Source organism: Polistes fuscatus, unplaced genomic scaffold (genome assembly GCF_010416935.1).
Source record: "Polistes fuscatus isolate 324 unplaced genomic scaffold, CU_Pfus_HIC Scaffold26, whole genome shotgun sequence".
In the NCBI taxonomy this organism is placed as follows: domain Eukaryota; kingdom Metazoa; phylum Arthropoda; class Insecta; order Hymenoptera; family Vespidae; genus Polistes; species Polistes fuscatus.
The window spans coordinates 1,257,335-1,274,343 of NW_025113103.1; the positions used below are offsets into that span (position 1 = coordinate 1,257,335).

Consider the following 17,009-nt stretch of genomic DNA (forward strand, 5'->3'; position numbering starts at 1 on the left):
ATATCTAAATTTGTACAATCGCTTTCCGTGATTTTAAAAGGGTATAGTCATATAAATGTATTTCTTTTTCTTTTTTTTTTTTGCGGCATTGTTACTAAACGATCGACAACATGTTACAAAAACTGAATCGATTTAATTATCATTGTGTTATTCAACACTGATATCATTATCACTCAATTCTGAAAATAAAACTTATTGTTAGATAAATACAAAACCAACGAATGAACGTTCAATAAAAATGAATACGTATCGTTTATATATACACACACACATATACGATAAAATATTTTAAAAAACTATTAATATTATTTTTCAGCATTTAATAAGTAAATTAAAAACAATTAAAAATACATTGAAAAATTCTTTTCATTAATAAATAGATTAATTTAGTAAATGAATTCGAGAAAACGTATGCCAAGTTTTATACTTTCCATATCTTTCGTTTATCCAATGGTGTATGTTCAAAAAAATATATTAAAGAATAATATTTTATATACGATTATTCAAAATATAAAAATATTTTCTAAAATTACAATTTTACTTATACATTCATAAATTTATATCCTTTTTAAATCTCGATCTTAAAAATATTAGTTTATATCACGAACGTTTTCGCATCTATTTCATAAAAAATACTATTATATAAAATACCATTGAAAATTGTGTATAAACATACATATCTTATTTGGTTTAATAGACAAATCCTGTTCATCGAAGGCACACATGATTAGATTAAAAGTTATTGCTTTACGATATGTGTAAACAACAACACAAAAATTCATAAAATATGGATATAAAATATGTATATATATACTAAATGCAACGTGCAACCAGTTTTACACATATGATACATACAAACTAGAGATTCTGTCTATTCTACATGATCGAGGCACTTCAGAATTAAATGTATTTGAAAATGTGATCAGAGATTTGTTAAGTATTTGTTATGTTAACCATGACACGGACACGCGTTCCCTTATTCGGCAGTATACTTATTAAAATAACACGTGTTTTTGATGATACACCATTTTCTTTTTTTACATTTCCTCTTGAGAAGTATAAATTCATCTTTTACGTGAGACGTTTTTTATTTCTCTATTTCATTTCGGCGTATCTGTTAATTTCGTACTTCCCGTTTGCACGCCACCCGTATAAAGAACTAATTCTGTTTTCGTGTAACACGTTACAATTTCTTCAATGCTTGAGAACGATTGTTCATTTAATTTTTCAGATCCCAGAGCATACCTGGAATTCATTATTCAAATGAAACATTAAGTTAAAAAAAAAAACAAAAAAAAAAAGTAAAACTGTAAAAACTGTAAACTATTGTACCTATTGTCAGATCTTTTCCTAACGGGAATATTGTAAACCCTATCCTTGCACCAAAGTACAAGAGCCAATGGACTATTTACGTTCGTCGTAGAAGGTCTGAAAAGAAAGTAACCATCTTGCGGAGTGCCGTAAGTACTTTCTGTAATTATAAATGAATAATATCAATATTTAATGAGCAACTTAACGAGCTAGATAATTAATCAAAATTCTTTTCTAAAACATAATACGTACGTTCCGAAATGAGTGTTATGGCTTGAGATCGAGTAACATTGTGATACCAAGGCTTGTTGATGTAAGATACTCGATCTGGGGGTGGTGGTAATGGTCTCGTAGTTCTTTCATTTAATGATAATGAAGTATTGCTACCAGAATGTGGCAGGGTCGCTGATTTTTTGTCCGGTGAACGTTCTGAAACAATTGACAAAAGTCAAAAATAATTATTTAAATCATCAAGTTAGATATATAATCGTTCATCGATATCGTTGCTATAAAATATAACAAGATTGTAGTATAAAAGAAAAAGAAAAATATTCAAAACTATATACTTTTTGTTTCATTTTGTTTACACACTAACTTGCTAAATTTAGACGTGCTTGTGTCAGAGTAGCTTGAGTCAGACACTCGGATAGGCTTGCTTGTCGACGTGTCGGAGTATTCAATGATACATTTCTTTTGTTATCGGTTATTATGGTTGCCATGGTTTCGTCAATTAAATAGAACAATATCGTACAATAATGGATTCATGCATTTAACAAAAGTACGTGTACGTATACATCATCGTTTTTTTTATCTCCATCCATATTTAATTATTATCGGAGCTTGTAGAAAATATCAGACGTACGTTCTTGCCACTCTATACGTCGTCGTCGCACAACTGACGCTCGTGTATTATCATCAACTTCTCGAATAACAATGAAATATATTCCAATAGGAGAAAAAACAAGGCTGAGAGAAAAATAAATCACGCGAATCCGGTTTATTAAAGTATTAAAAGGCTTTCAAGGCTTTCAAGGCTTTCAAGAGAAACAACAAGTTTACTTCTAGAGTTTACTCATCACTTAGCATAGTAAATTTCTATATAGATTTGATTACTTTTTATTATAAAAATTAAATATGCTTGGAATTATCGTTAGTCACAACGATCCCTTTTAATCTTAATTCGCAGTGAGACGATTGTACCAAGTTATACGAAAAAAACTTATTTCTTTTATTTAACGAATAAATCAGTAATACGACGTGAAGCGTTGTACGAAGATTTATCTTTTTTTTTTTACACTAGTTATATTATTTTTCCAACACTGATATAAAACTTGTCACAGAAATCTTCCAGTGTATCGCACGAGAAACTGCAGGAGACTGAGGACGCGACGTTGCGACGGAATGCATTTAAACGTCGGAAAATAATGGCGAGTAAGTTAAGACACGTTCTCTCTTCTCTCCGTTGGTCTCTCTCGGCATGGGGTACAATATAAGTTTCACGAGTAATTTAGAAATAGCTTCCAAATAGATCTGATTCTTTGACGGTGTCCTTATTAGTTCATAAGAACGGAATGCGTGGGCACGTTTAGAAGAATTTATTCGTTCACATGCTTAGGAAGAAGTTGCAACGTGCTTTTGCGAATAATTTCATATACCTGGGGGATCTGGTGGTTGAGAATAGCAACATCTAGAAAGACCTCTCTTGATCCTTACTATCATATCGGAGACCTCATCGGCCAGACGCTCACCTAAACCTCCTAAGAGATGTTTGCTCAGCCTGAGATAAAAGCAGGAACACATTCCATCACACTATTCGATTCTTCCTATTGTCAAGCCCAACAATTTTTTACTTTTTTCTTTCTTTCTATACACTTTGATTATTTAACTATTTCGTGGATATGAGGATAACAGATGTAAAATAATAAACATTTGATCGTAAAAATTAATCTCACATTTTCACGTAAATTGTTGTTATGCGTTTGATCTTGCGATCGTATTTGCAAATACAAATCGTGTATTGCAAATCGTGATACATTGTTACCGATATTTTTGATATCAGACTCGACGTATCGATCGACATCTTTGTGTCGATCATAAATAAAAGATCCCCCTCCCCTCAAAAAAATTAGAGTCGAAGAAAAATCATTCGTGTATTATATGCATTTAAATAAACAGTACGGTAGTTCGTGATCGACTGACAGAAAATTGCAAAGTGCATCGTCAAGTTGTTGCATGACAGAGAGAGAGAGAGAGAGAGAGAGTCGTAGTAAGATCGGTTATTACCACCATTTGTTGCACACGTGTTCGTGGGAAGATAAATACATTATACTTTTTGTTCTTTCCTTTCGACTGTATTACAAAGTTTTTATCTCTTGTCACGTAATATGATGATTCTTTTTGTTCTTCTTTTCTTTTCTTTTCTTTTCGTTATTATTCTTGACTCTTTCTTTCTTTCTTTCTTTCCTGTTTTACCCCTCGGATAATCTCATAAAACATTATATTAAAATAATGAGAGAGTGTTCTTAACCCATAGACTAAGACTCTTTTCTTAGGTAACTTTCGTAAGAAATATAATAGATACTAACCATTTGCATTGTTCGATTTTGTTAGATGCAACGTTGAGGGTAGTGAGATGGCCGGTTTGATAGGTAATGGCGGTGGCTGAATATTATCGTTTGGTGCTTTTTGAATAGGTCTTAAATAATTATCATTGTCTTCAGGCTAGAAGAACGAAAATGAATGTAAATGAAATAGATGAATGGCCAATTATTACAAAAAAAAAGTCAATTGAGTAAATTGCGAACGTAAATAACTTACCGGTTCCTTAATGGATTCATAAATCTCGTATTGTTCTTGTTCCTCTTCGCAGCTGGTCGTACTAGACGGTTGATAAATGCTCTCAATAGAACTTTGAGCTCCGCTGTTCAACGACTGTTTGCTGCCGATTCTCGACATCGCCGACTTCTGATTTTGTTCTATTATTTGCTCGTCAAATTGTTCGTATTCGCTCTCACTTTCCTCCTGCCTGGTAGGTAAATTGGCAATTAGATCCAAATTTCTAATCGATATGGACGGCTTAGGTAAATCCTGTTCGTCTTTTCTTTTTTTGGTCAAAATTTGATCGACGTTTTTTTTAGGCGTCGGTGGAGGTGGAACAGCCATTCTTCCTAATAAAAAATATATCCAATGTAAAAATAAATAAACAAGTAATTATTGAAATTGAAAATATATGAAATTGTTTTCAACAAAATATCCATCGAATTTATATTTTTTGGTGAGAATTCGATGGATCTTATTTAACGATTCTTCTTTTAAATGATTAAATAGTTCTGATGAATGAAAAGGTACGATATTAAAACTAACTTTGCAGATCGTTCTGAGGCCGAAGTTTCGTCTTCGACTCATCGTGTAAAAATGATTTTTGTAGTTGTTTGGAAATCGTCGTAAAATTGGTTGGCCTCTTCGAAATGATTCCTTCCGGTTTTGGTCCTACCATTGGTTTCTTCGAATTTCTCAATTCCAATTGTTCCTTCAATTGTTCGGCCAATGATTTTTCTATCGTTCCGTGCAATCTTGAAACATTTTTAAGTGGTTTATTAGTCATGTTATATTTATAATTAGTGTAAATATTTTTCTCGTTCGGTGGTAAGGTAGATTCGAAATTCTCGTAAGTAGTTTCTTCCTCTTCCTCACTTCCCACCGTATTTTCGTCCACTTGCTCATTAGTTTTGATATTTTTCATTTTTGTCGAAATATTATGACAGTCATTAACATGATTGGAATTTATTTGATTGTCATAAATGTTCTTGGTATCGGTGAAAGCGGAATTATGGTCTTCCGTTATCTCATCTTCGAAATCTGTGTCCCACGAACTGGTATCGCTCATGTGATCTTCGTTCAGTTCCGTTTCAGTATTTTTGTCCTGTACATATCTTTCCGGGAATTTTTTGATTTGTTCTACTAGCGTATAAAGTTCCCTGGAAACAAAAAAAAATATATATATATATATATATACTACACCATATTTACAAAGATATTCCACATATAAACAAATGGTGTGGCAAGAAAACGAAATAATAATAATTATTTTTTTTATTCTTTTTATTTAACAAAGCTATTTTTATCGTACGCGAGAACGGATATTCCGCTTATAAACACTTTACTCGTAAAGCTGAGGATGTTACATTAAAGGATACAAGTACAACCCACACGCTATGCAATTACCACTTATGTAAATCTTGTATGCCTCGTGAGTGATTATCGAGTTAAATGCATCAATTGCAATTTCATTCTATCGAATACGCAACTTGGAAATGTTTACCTGGGTGTTTCTCCATCAATTTCGATTTAGAAATATTCGAACTAACTTAACGAAACAAACGCGTGTTAAATTGTTACAACACGTTCTTGGATGATACCAAAAGCAATTACTTTAAGCTCGTGTGTGTGTTGTGTCTCTTTCTCTTTCTCTCGTTGATACTATTTCAAGTAGAATTTAGCGATAAAATGTTATCGCTCTTTTTATATACACAGATAGAATTACATATATATATTTAAGATCCGTTGATGAACGTAAAATACCTACACGCATATATGCAACATTATTGATTTGTAAATATAAGCAGCACGTAAGAGAGACAATGGCAATGAAACCAAAATCGATTAACACTATAGGATACCATATATATGTCGTTACAATATCATTAACAATAGCTTTGCCAACGTGGCTTCGTACGAATAATATATAGAAAGCTAGTGGGGAAAAATGTATTAAAAAAAAAAAGACATAACAATGATAGAACTGTTACGTTTTATTTGAAAATACCGTATTGGAAGATACCGTTAATCCGCTATGTCTCACGATGTCTCAAATTCACATTCCTGTTGGTAAGTTCATTGGAAATAAATACGCGTATTTTAAACGCGTCTCTTGTAAAATTCAGATCGTGTAGAGCTTCGTTTTTCTTACCATATCAAAGAAGGAGTGAGGTCACTCTTCCATAGAGCCAACTTCCCTTCAGTCAAGTGCTGGAATAATTAGAATCAATTAAGATCTCGTCTCTAAAGAGGGCGCGTGCCAGTTGAGTACCCAAAATGCAATTTTAACCGAAAACAATTGTACGGCTTAAGTTAAACAAAAGAAAATGACTTTTTTTTATTAAAATATCGAGAATTTAAAAAAAAAAAATATCTTCAATCTTATATCTCTGCGCGTTATTTCATTTAAATCCATAATAAATGAGGTGATAATTTATTTTATTTTCAAAATGAATATCGAGCAACTGGCAAGAAAAAAAAAAGAAAGAAAGAAAAATGGAAAAATTGCATAATTAAAAATTGATTATATTATACTTACTAACAACTCTTCACCTTCGATTTGCCGTTTCGAAACTGCTGTACAGCATTTTTCCAAGCCATTCTATAAGTCGTGAAATTTGTGTATTTTAAATAAATCGTGATATTAAATTACTTCCGTGCGTATTCGGATATCCGAAATATTTGTGCGAAATTGAAACTAAACGCGAAGGAATGTAATCTTGAAATATACGTGTCTCTAATCGTATTTTAAATTTAATTAATCGAATACACAAAAGAGTACTGCTTTAGTCGAATTCCATAAATTAGCGCAATTTAAAAAGAAAAAGAAAAAGGAAAGAGAAAAATGAAATTAGAATGAAAAATAATAAACTTGATTTTTATTAGAAATAAAATTAAGATAAATCTTCTATGAATTTTCTATTTTATTTTCGTCATTACTTATTTTATTTTTTATCTTTTAGATAATACATATTTCTTTTGATTTTTTTTCCTTTTCTTTATCTCTCTATTTCCGGCTTTTTTGAATATTTCTGCTTACTTTTTAAATTTTCTCTTTCTTTTTTTTTCTTCTCTTTTCTCTTGTTTGTCCCCTTCTCCAAAAGACAAACAAATATCGAACATTTGAATAAATCAATCGTAGAGAGAAACCAGGTATGTTGGATAAGTGCAGTGACCCGCGAGTAAAAATTTCCCGCGAGGTAAAATATATCATAGAATGGATAACAACGACAACTTTCAGAGTTTACTCACCTTTCTTAGGAGACACAAGACGTCGTTTGTATTCCATGTAGATATGTTTTCGAGGGCAACGTTTCGAGGCAATTTTTTGGACATCTCACCGCGTTTGAACGCGCCTGTTGCAAAAACAGCAAGCGTCGCACGTGTTCACCGCTCGGGCGCATCTGCATCGGCTTTTTGTGGGCGAGGTGTCTGACAGTCCTCCTCGTTTCTTTTCATTTTTCCTCCTCCCGTTTCCTTCTCATTCCTTCTCTCATTTGATATCTTTCTTACACATTGAAATACTTCTCCCTTCCTCTCCTACAATAGTATTATATACTGACCATAGGCTCTTATGATTGGTCAGTTTATAATACTGGCACACCTAATACTACTATGTTAAAGGTACGTTCACAAAGCTACGTAACCTTTTTTATACGCTACGTGTGGTTCGAGAAATTTTCCATTGTATTCAATTTTCCAATCTTCTTCTTAAAACTTTTGTCGATGTTTTACGATCTATTTAAATCTATATGAATTTATCAATTATTATTTATATTCTAAACAAATATATGTTGGTCGTATATAATAGAAAAATATTAAAAATCTATAATCAAATCATTGGGTAATATTAAATATTTTGTAATTTACCGCGAAAACATGTCTACCATATTTTTGTCGCTGATTGGATCTTAGACGACCAATCACAAAACTTGCTATAATATATTAATATATAATCTATATATAATACATAATATAATATCTAACATAATATAATATCTATAATATCGTTATAATATATTAATCTATAATCAAATCATTGAGTAATTTTAAATATATTGTAATTTACCGCGCAAATGTCTACCATATTTTTGTCGCTGATTGGATCTTAAATGACCAATCAGAAAGCTTGCTAATTCTAAACCTCCATGAAAGCGATAACTCTGGTCGCGTAGTCGTGAATGTCGTGATGTTCGTGGTTGTTCATCGCGTGTGCCAAAGAAAGAGACAATTACCGGTTAACATTTATTTAGATTAATACATTTATTTTCATTGTTCTAATTTAATATTAACAGGTGACAGGATGTCTGTCACCGTTTTAAAAACTACACCAGAATACGTTGAATTTATCAAGTAAGCTATCACACGTATTATTATATCTTTTTCTCTTTTTTTTCTTTTCTTTTTTCCACTATATATGTATTAAATTTTCTTCTATCTTTTAGTATTATCATTTTATTATTTACACGGTCATAATTTATTGCGTTATTCGTAAATTTATCGATTTGTTTTCAAGCGTATTATCGTTATCTAAATGCATTTCTTCTCTATTGACCTCATTGATATTATTCGTATTTTAATATTTTTTTTCTTTTGTATATTTTTGTATACTTCTAAGAGCAAAGAGCGATAAATTTTTTTAAATAAATGCATATATAAATAGGTATGCATATATATATATATATATACATATATATAAATATTATTTTTTTATCCAAGGTCCAAAGATCTATCGGTTATACATTTCTTTGCACCATGGGCAGAACAATGCCAAATAGTAACCAATGTTCTAGAAGAATTGCTACAATTGAAAGATTACCAAAAAGCTAAATTTGCAATGATAGAAGCTGAGGAATTACCAGAAATTTCTTTAAAAGCTGGAATTGTCGCAATACCAACAGTTTTGTTGTATAAAAATGAGGAAATAATAGATAAAATTGAAGGGGTTAATACAGGATTGTTAGTCGATAGAGTAAAATATCATATACTCAACGACGATTCGGCTCCTCCAACGGGAGAATTAACTTTGGAAGTCAGATTAACAAGGCTTATAAATTATGCACCTTGTATGGTCTTCATGAAAGGAAGTCGTGAACATCCACGCTGTGGTTTTTCAAGAACTATGCTCGCTCTTCTTGATTCTCATAGAGCAGAATATCAAACCTTTGATATATTGCAAGACGATGTGATAAGAGAAGGTTTGAAGAAATTTAGCGACTGGCCAACTTATCCACAAATGTATATTAATGGTAAACTTATTGGCGGATTAGATATAGTCAAAGAAATGAGTAATTCGGGTGTCTTAGACAGTATGTTACCTAAAAAAAGTACCTCCTAAAATAGGTAAATAAATCAACGAGATTAATCCTTTTGATACAACTATGTCATTCACAAGTAATGATATGCAAATTAGATAAACGATGGAAGATCACAATTTAATGCATTTTAAAATTATTTAGATTTTAATCATTGTAAACCGATGCAAAATATTTGTGGTGGCATCAGTAGTATCGAAAAGATTTAAAAACATCTATAAATGTATTAAGTTATAATAAGAAGATAATATTATGTTTTTTGTTACAGAAGTTAAAATAGGATCACAGCTAACTAATTATATCCATATTTCCTAGAATTATCTAATACCACATTTTTATCTTCAACTGGAAACAATTTTTACTTAAATAATACAATATTTACGAGTTTACGAATTTAAATAGAAATATTCTATAATGCGTCATTATTTGTTTTTTTTACCTAGAATGAATTAAAAATGTCATTTTCACTTTGTCATATAAAATTGAAACGTTTCACTATGGATCGTTCGTTATGATTTTGTATCTTTTTTTTGTTGTTATAACATAATGAATACAAAAATACAACAAAATTAATATTAATTTTCTGTTTATTTATGAATTCAACTGCAGAATATAAATTGCATTCTGGGCAATTTTATATATATGTTACCATATGTTACCATAATTCATGAAATAATTATACCAATCAGGAAAAGTATGAAATTGAAATTAGATCTGCTTTAGGATCAGCTTGTATTTTGAAAACAAAAGTTCTGTTAGTCGCACTATATTATCGATTTTCAATGTATCATGTTGATATAATAATCAGACACTTTAACAGTAACACATATATATTAAATACAATATCATTTCCCAACTAGAATAGTACAAATTGAAGGTAGCAAAACTGTTAAAGCTTTTTAATATAATTCAAAATCTACCTTACCGATCAGGGTCGGTAAACGAATAAATCTACTTTACCTATAAGGTCGGTAAGCAACCAAATCTGCTTTACCTACAGGGTCGGTAAGGTAGATTTTTGGTTACCGATCTTGGCCTTAACTTGGCAACTAAGTGATTGCGAATTTTTTCAATTAAAATAACCGCACCCACTTAGTTGCCAACCCAATATATATATACATACATATATATTTATTTAATTGATTTCTTAACAAAATTAAGTTATCAAACATAATTAATAATCAAAGATATGTCTTTGATTAATTATTTTCTATTTCTTTTGTTTTTTGTTCCAAATTGTGCTCCTTTCTTAGCACCAGCGACAATACCTTGAAGCCTTGTTGCCATCTTTTTCTTCTTCCTAAAAATTAATATTTTTATTAACGTATCTCGAACATTATTTAATGAATTCAAAATTTGTTTTTTAAGATATTATTATATACCGTTTATTAAGAGCAGCTCTTGTTAATGGTACATAGGCATAAGGATCCGGTTTGCCCTTCTTTTTAATGTCACCTCCTGCTTTAAGTGCACGGTACTCAGAACCAGGTGTCTGTTCTACCTTCTTTACTTTTAGTGGTCGATGAATACCTGAACCTCCAGCTATACATAAAGTTAAAATTACTCTTATTAGAAATTACTAATTAATTTTCTTTTTAATATCTTTCCACAAAGACTGTCTCTGTTAATTCCTATCGTCACTTAACTTTAATGATCGTACGAAAATTATTAAGTTATTACGAATTTTTTATTAATACGTACCTCGATATTTCGATGAACCAAAACTCTTTATACTTGTAGTATCAGAATTCGCACTACGTTTTCGCTTTCGACTTGCAGGATCCACCGACGCTAATGATTTTTTGTCCTCCTCGTCTTCTTCTATAAGAAAAAGAAAACCAGAACAATTAGTAAATATTTAATCCTTAAGAAATAAAAAAGTACTATATATATATATCATAAAATTACCATAATTATCATCTGAATCATTTTCAGATAACATATGTTTTCTTTTTCTATTTTCTGCATCATTATCCTCATCATCTTTTTGATTATCATCTTTAATAATAATTCGTCCATCCGGAGCAATTTTAAATCCATAATCTTTTGGTTCTTTCGATTTTTTTATAGGCACGTTCATGCTAATATTCCCAGGTTGTGTTGCTGCAAAGTACGTGAAATTGTTTGTTAATAATATAATCATTTTATACATTACAAATGTTACTAAAGTGTGAAACGAAAAAGAAGAAACTACTAACTAGTTATATTCCTGGCAGTTGTAGGATCAATCAAATCAACAATATTTTCTTCGTTCTCTTTAATCCAAGCTTCTTTTCTTGATGTTCTCTTTTTATTGTTTTTCTTCGGTTCTTCATCCTCGCTATCACCATATTCTTCTTCACTATCCGCCAAGAGATCTTCCATGCTAATAAAAAAGAAAAGAAAAAAGAAATTATTACATAGATATTTTTACGTAATTGTATTTTGCGAATATCTAAGAGGCTACCTACCTTTTTGGTCTTCTTTTAGCACTAAATTCATTGTCTTCGTCTTTTTCACTTTTTTTCATTCTTTTCAATTCCTTATTCTTTTTCTTAAGTTGTTCTACTTTATTAATATTTTTTAATCTCTTATGAAGAATTACATCTGACGCTGGCACCATTTGGGATATTACTTTTATGCTAAATTTCCTTATCAATTTGGTAAAGATATCTCGAACTTTTTGTCTAAAGTATCTTTTACAATTATCGTTCATATCGGTCAGAGCTGCCATCTAAACAAAATTCGATTTTATAGAAATATTATTATAGTATATCATTATAAAAATGATTAATATTACAAACAATTTCACTTACTATTTTCTGTAATTGTTGTGCAATTAAATCAGTTGGCGTTATACTAATATATACTTTAATATATGATAATGCCGATTCTGCTATTTCTCTTGTAGGACTAATTGCAAGCGAACATGCGTGTCCTATTATTTCTTCTGAAGTTTCTCGATTAATGGCATCTATAAAAAAAATATATATATATTATATTATTACAGTGACATAATATCAAATAGAGAGATAGATAATCGTAGAAAATAATAATGAATTTTGTAGTTACCGTTATAATGAAACACGATAGAAGCTAGTGCAAGTAGAGTACAACTGCAGTATTTTGGTTCGCCAGCTAAACCTACTATTAACATTTGTATATATTCTTCAAGATATGAATTCTTTTTTAAAAATACATCTGCAATAGCATGTATCAATTGATATGCTGAAGTTCGACATCTTTGATTAATATCCTTCACGCATAATATTGCTTCTGGAATGATAGCTTGCAAAAATTTGGATTTCTCAAGTTTTGGATGAACTTTTACAAGATGTACCAAACATCTTATACGAGCCTTTTACAAAAGAAACACGTGCACGCACAAAATTAAATAAAACATCTATTATAATAATTTAATATAAAGTTAAAATATAATAATATACATACTCCTTTACTCGTTTGAACTAATTTAGTTGCAGAAGTAGTCATTAGATTTTGAATTTCGCGTCTATGTTCTTGTAGGAAATCTTTACATATTTCTTTTTCACTGCCACATAATCCCTCCAAAAATCTACAAATATTTTTTAATTTAATTTCACATATTTGGCATATATATATATATATATAAACGTATATAACGAATTAAAGAAATTACTTGTATGCTTTTTTCTGTTCCTTCCCTTTAGTTTTATCTTGGATATATGGTACACACATGTCATAGAATTGCTTAATTCTAGAAACATCAGTAAATTCAATTAACAATCTTATCAAATCATATATACTTTCTTTTGTAAAATCATCTACTTCAGTGTCCTTTAATTTAGTCAATGCCTTATCAAACAGTTCACATATCAACTCTTGTTGTGTTATTTTCAAATATATCTGTAAATAGTAACGATATAAATATTACATTTAATTATTATACACAAATTATCATTCGATTTGAATTTAATGTTACCTTAATCGTCTCAAATGCAGCTAAACGATGTCCCTCTTCATCTGTTCCACTTGGTTTAGTCGTGTACAAAGCAAACAAAACTGGTAGATAATTTTTAGCAAAACGAGCAAGCTCAGATATATCTTCAGTATTATTATTTTCCGTTGCTCTTACGATCAACTTTCTTAAAGCAGACATTGCTGATAATCTTATATCTTTAACTCCAGTAATAATTGATCCCAACAATTTAGCAATATTCTGTAAATATATATAAATGATATAAAAATATTATATATAATTTTCTAATATACATTTAAATGTGAAATATTTTATATGCATACCTTGAAATTCTCTTTAACGTCATCAGCATCATTGCACAAACTTGGCAATATTGCCCATATTTGCGTTACAAGCAATTCGTAAGTTTTACCTCCTACCGGTTCTTTGGATTTGGCACTAAAATAAAAATCATTAAATACAAATTTATATTTAAAGTATATAAAGTGAGATTATTTATACTTACTTGCAGATCACTGCTAATGGTAATAATACTTCCGTGAAGAAGGAAAGTGATCCACTAGTTATGGAATCTTTCAATAATGGAAATAGCCAACTTCTTTCTAGGTTTAAAGCACCTTCTGCTTTCTACAAAGAATAGAGTTTTATACATATATTTTTAAATTGAATTTGATTAAATCTATTATAACATACTTGGAGAGGAAGAATCTCTAAAACTACACGAGGACCTAGTGTTTTTATAGCTGCTCCAATTGCATTTTCAGCTGCTGAGATATGCGTAAAATTGTATGAATCGCATAAGATTCCTAAAGTTTTTAAAATATGTAAAAGATGTGGATTTTTTGTTTTTCCAGTTATCTGTAACATAAATAGTTTATATAAAATAGAAGTAAATTAAAATCCATATTGTTATTTTATTTAGATTATTATTTTTTTCTAAATATAAGATAATTACCTGAAATAGTAATTCAATTGAATGAAGAATACTATCAAATGGTATACTCTTATCAAGATACTGATCCTTTATTGATCCATGCATCATAGATATTATTTGATCCAGTATTATTTTGTACCTGTAAATAGACAGATTGATTTGCATTAAATTATGCATTTTTTCGATAAATTCGTTACATTATAAAACATACTTTTTAGCATTTTCTTCATCATTACATAATGGGGTAATACAATCCTGTAAAAGTACTTTAATAGTATGAAAAGTACCCGATACGACTTCTTGTTTGTCAGAGAGCCACAATTCAATACATTTTCCGAATATTCGAGGCATAATGGCAGCGCACGTATCCGGAGATTTTCTACAATTATTATAATATACGTATATTTAAATTTCGTGTACTCTGTATTATTAGAATTGATAATGAATATTTCTTTGAGCTAGTTTCTGCTTACTCAATGAGATTGCAATATGCTTCTTGCATAACAGTCAACCAAGCAAGAGTTGGTTGTGCATCAGTTGCAGGAGGTTGATAATCATAAAGAGCAGTTATAATTTGTGCATTTCTTTGCGATGGTAATATTGTTTCCGATGGCCTAGACACGAACAATCCATGCAAAGCTTGTAAACAGCACGACGTTATCAAAACATTATTTAATCCCATAATACGTAAAAGTTCTTCACAAATAGTCTGCGTCAAATAAAATTGGTGATATTAGAATGTATGTGAATGCATATTAAGAAACAAAATAATCTTATTAGATGTACCTTTACATATGACTTCGGTAATACATGTATAATATCTTTAAGTAATACGAGAATGTGAAGAACACTGGTTATTCCACCAGGTTCACAAGCTGCGTTCAATTGATTTATACAATGTTTAGCAATATGCGGTGCAGCTGGATGATATGCAGGAGAATCTTCGCGAGTCATTATGTGACTTGCTGAATCGCATTAAAAATAAAATGCATTATGAAAATAAATAATTTGTTATTGATAATAATTTATCATAATAATTGAATAATACCTTTAAGTAGAGTACATATTCCATATTGAGCTGCTTTCCTTATTTTAGGTTTACTATGAACAGTAAATGTTAAAACAGCATCTAAAATTTGTATCGTTGAAGAATTTGACCAAACTGCAGCTTCTTGAAATCGTAACAATAGTGAAATACAACTAATACACTAAAAGTATAATAACATTTATTATAAATTATAACAAGGCTTAAGAAAAATTCAAAATCACTAATTGTAAACTTACGTGTCTTATTATAAGAAAATGTTCCTCTTCTATATACTTTGTTAATATTTGGAGAAAAATTTCACTAACTGTACTAAATTGTGCATTAAGAACATTAATAGGTATACTTTTAAATTCCATTTCTAATAACGATAGAGTAGCAGCAACAGATATATCGGTATCTACTGCTTCGAGGGTACTCATCTAAAGAGAACATCTTTTGAACATCGTATTGCATTAAAAATTAGAATAAAAAATTAGTCATATTTACCAATGCTCCAAAGTATTCAGTCGTAGTTCCAGTTCCACCATTTTGCTTAATAACTTCTGTAATTGCCGATATAACAGCTAACATTTCCTTTTGGATTAACGATTTAGGTTGAAAGCGTTCTAAAAATCTATAAAATATTACATATTGAATATGTATTCATAAGTAAAAAGAAAAAAGATAAAATAAAGGAATGTTAGTAAATGGTGCTTATTATAGTTACCCTCTGAAAGATATATGTGTACAATTACTATAAGTACTGGCAAATGATTTTACAGTATCAATTGTTCCTTCTATAAAACTTTCCGATTTATCATCATCATCATCATCAATATCTACGTTTTTTAATCGAGGTAAAATACTTTGCATAGCATCATGTTTCTGCAAGTCTGCTGTTGTTATACCGGGTGTTCCTAATATATTAAATAGATTGTTTACATGAAGTGAAAGATAATAAGAGGTTTATATAAAGTATACAAATTGATTAATCGTGAATACTCTTATGGATAATATAATTAATATTAAATTATATTGAATAAGAAAACATACCACCAAAATCTTTAAAAAACATCCATGTAGCTTTTTCACGATGTTTTGTTGTTTCTGGATTAGAATTGGAACTTTGACCCTTTGGCCAACGCTTTGCTTTTTTTCGACTACCTAATCGCACTATTTTACCCATTATTATTGAAAATAAATTCTTTTAACTACTTTTATAATATTAATAGTAATAAAAAACTGTTAGATTTTTCTACATCAACTGTGTGCATAACCTAACCATGCAAGCACATGGGATGTATGCATCGAATATATCATTTCAAGAAAGTCGAGTATGTGTAGTTGAGAAAACATAGTTATGTCAATAATTTCTATTTAAAAAACATAGATAGCGCACGTTAAACGACAACCAATAGGATCAACCAAATAAATTAAACAGTATATCGGTAAGGAAGAAATTCACAATACCATTAAGAGATAATGTAGAACACGAAATTGATACATTACCATGTCGGTAAGGAAGAAATTCACAGTACCATAAGAAATAATTCGAAACAGGTAATTGAGATATTGACAAAAATTCAAATTATTTTATTTTTATATTAAATTAATACATCATATTAAGAAACAATGATTTCATAATGAAGATAAATTTTCTGTACAGTA

The 17,009-nt window shown here is 30.0% G+C and overlaps 3 protein-coding genes and 1 long non-coding RNA gene across 7 annotated transcripts; 2 read left to right on the top strand and 2 right to left on the bottom strand.

Annotated features, from left to right (window-relative positions):
- Positions 1–920: 920 nt before the first annotated feature.
- LOC122518772 (putative uncharacterized protein DDB_G0294196) lies at positions 921–7,793 on the bottom strand. Of its 4 annotated transcripts, none has more exons than XM_043637863.1 (9): positions 7,381–7,793; positions 6,668–6,730; positions 6,281–6,339; positions 4,675–5,288; positions 4,129–4,478; positions 3,897–4,032; positions 1,564–1,740; positions 1,333–1,471; positions 921–1,245 (listed from the first exon to the last, which is right to left on the bottom strand). In XM_043637863.1, exons 1-9 carry the CDS (start codon positions 7,462–7,464, stop codon positions 1,101–1,103), a joined length of 1,767 nt encoding a protein of 588 aa, XP_043493798.1. In that variant the 5' UTR covers positions 7,465–7,793; the 3' UTR covers positions 921–1,100. The 4 variants fall into 4 exon arrangements, with proteins under 4 accessions (XP_043493798.1, XP_043493800.1, XP_043493799.1 ...); XM_043637865.1 differs by lacking the exon at positions 7,381–7,793 and adding an exon at positions 6,152–6,192 and having other exon boundaries at positions 6,668–6,686; XM_043637864.1 differs by lacking the exon at positions 7,381–7,793 and adding an exon at positions 6,137–6,192 and having other exon boundaries at positions 6,668–6,686.
- Positions 2,688–3,553, top strand: LOC122518773. Its single transcript, XR_006304146.1, has 2 exons — positions 2,688–2,742; positions 2,927–3,553. It is a non-coding gene; the product is annotated as an uncharacterized LOC122518773 (long non-coding RNA).
- Positions 7,794–8,268: 475 nt separating the features above from the next.
- On the top strand, positions 8,269–9,468 carry LOC122518774 (glutaredoxin-3). The gene is made up of 2 exons (XM_043637867.1): positions 8,269–8,481; positions 8,848–9,468. The coding sequence occupies exons 1-2, from the start codon at positions 8,432–8,434 to the stop codon at positions 9,464–9,466; spliced, it is 669 nt and encodes a 222-aa protein (XP_043493802.1). The 5' UTR covers positions 8,269–8,431; the 3' UTR covers positions 9,467–9,468.
- Positions 9,469–10,824: 1,356 nt separating this feature from the next.
- On the bottom strand, positions 10,825–16,653 carry LOC122518775 (RRP12-like protein). The gene is given in 23 exon segments (XM_043637868.1): positions 10,825–10,881; positions 10,884–10,985; positions 11,145–11,264; positions 11,352–11,546; positions 11,642–11,808; positions 11,894–12,156; positions 12,239–12,396; positions 12,495–12,780; positions 12,873–12,996; positions 13,081–13,307; positions 13,384–13,620; positions 13,704–13,818; positions 13,886–14,007; positions 14,074–14,238; positions 14,336–14,453; positions 14,526–14,693; positions 14,788–15,023; positions 15,101–15,279; positions 15,363–15,522; positions 15,599–15,781; positions 15,849–15,975; positions 16,069–16,258; positions 16,395–16,653. Coding segments are annotated over 23 exon segments (3,825 nt in total). The 5' UTR covers positions 16,528–16,653; the 3' UTR covers positions 10,825–10,831.
- Between the last annotated feature and the right edge of the window lie 356 nt (positions 16,654–17,009).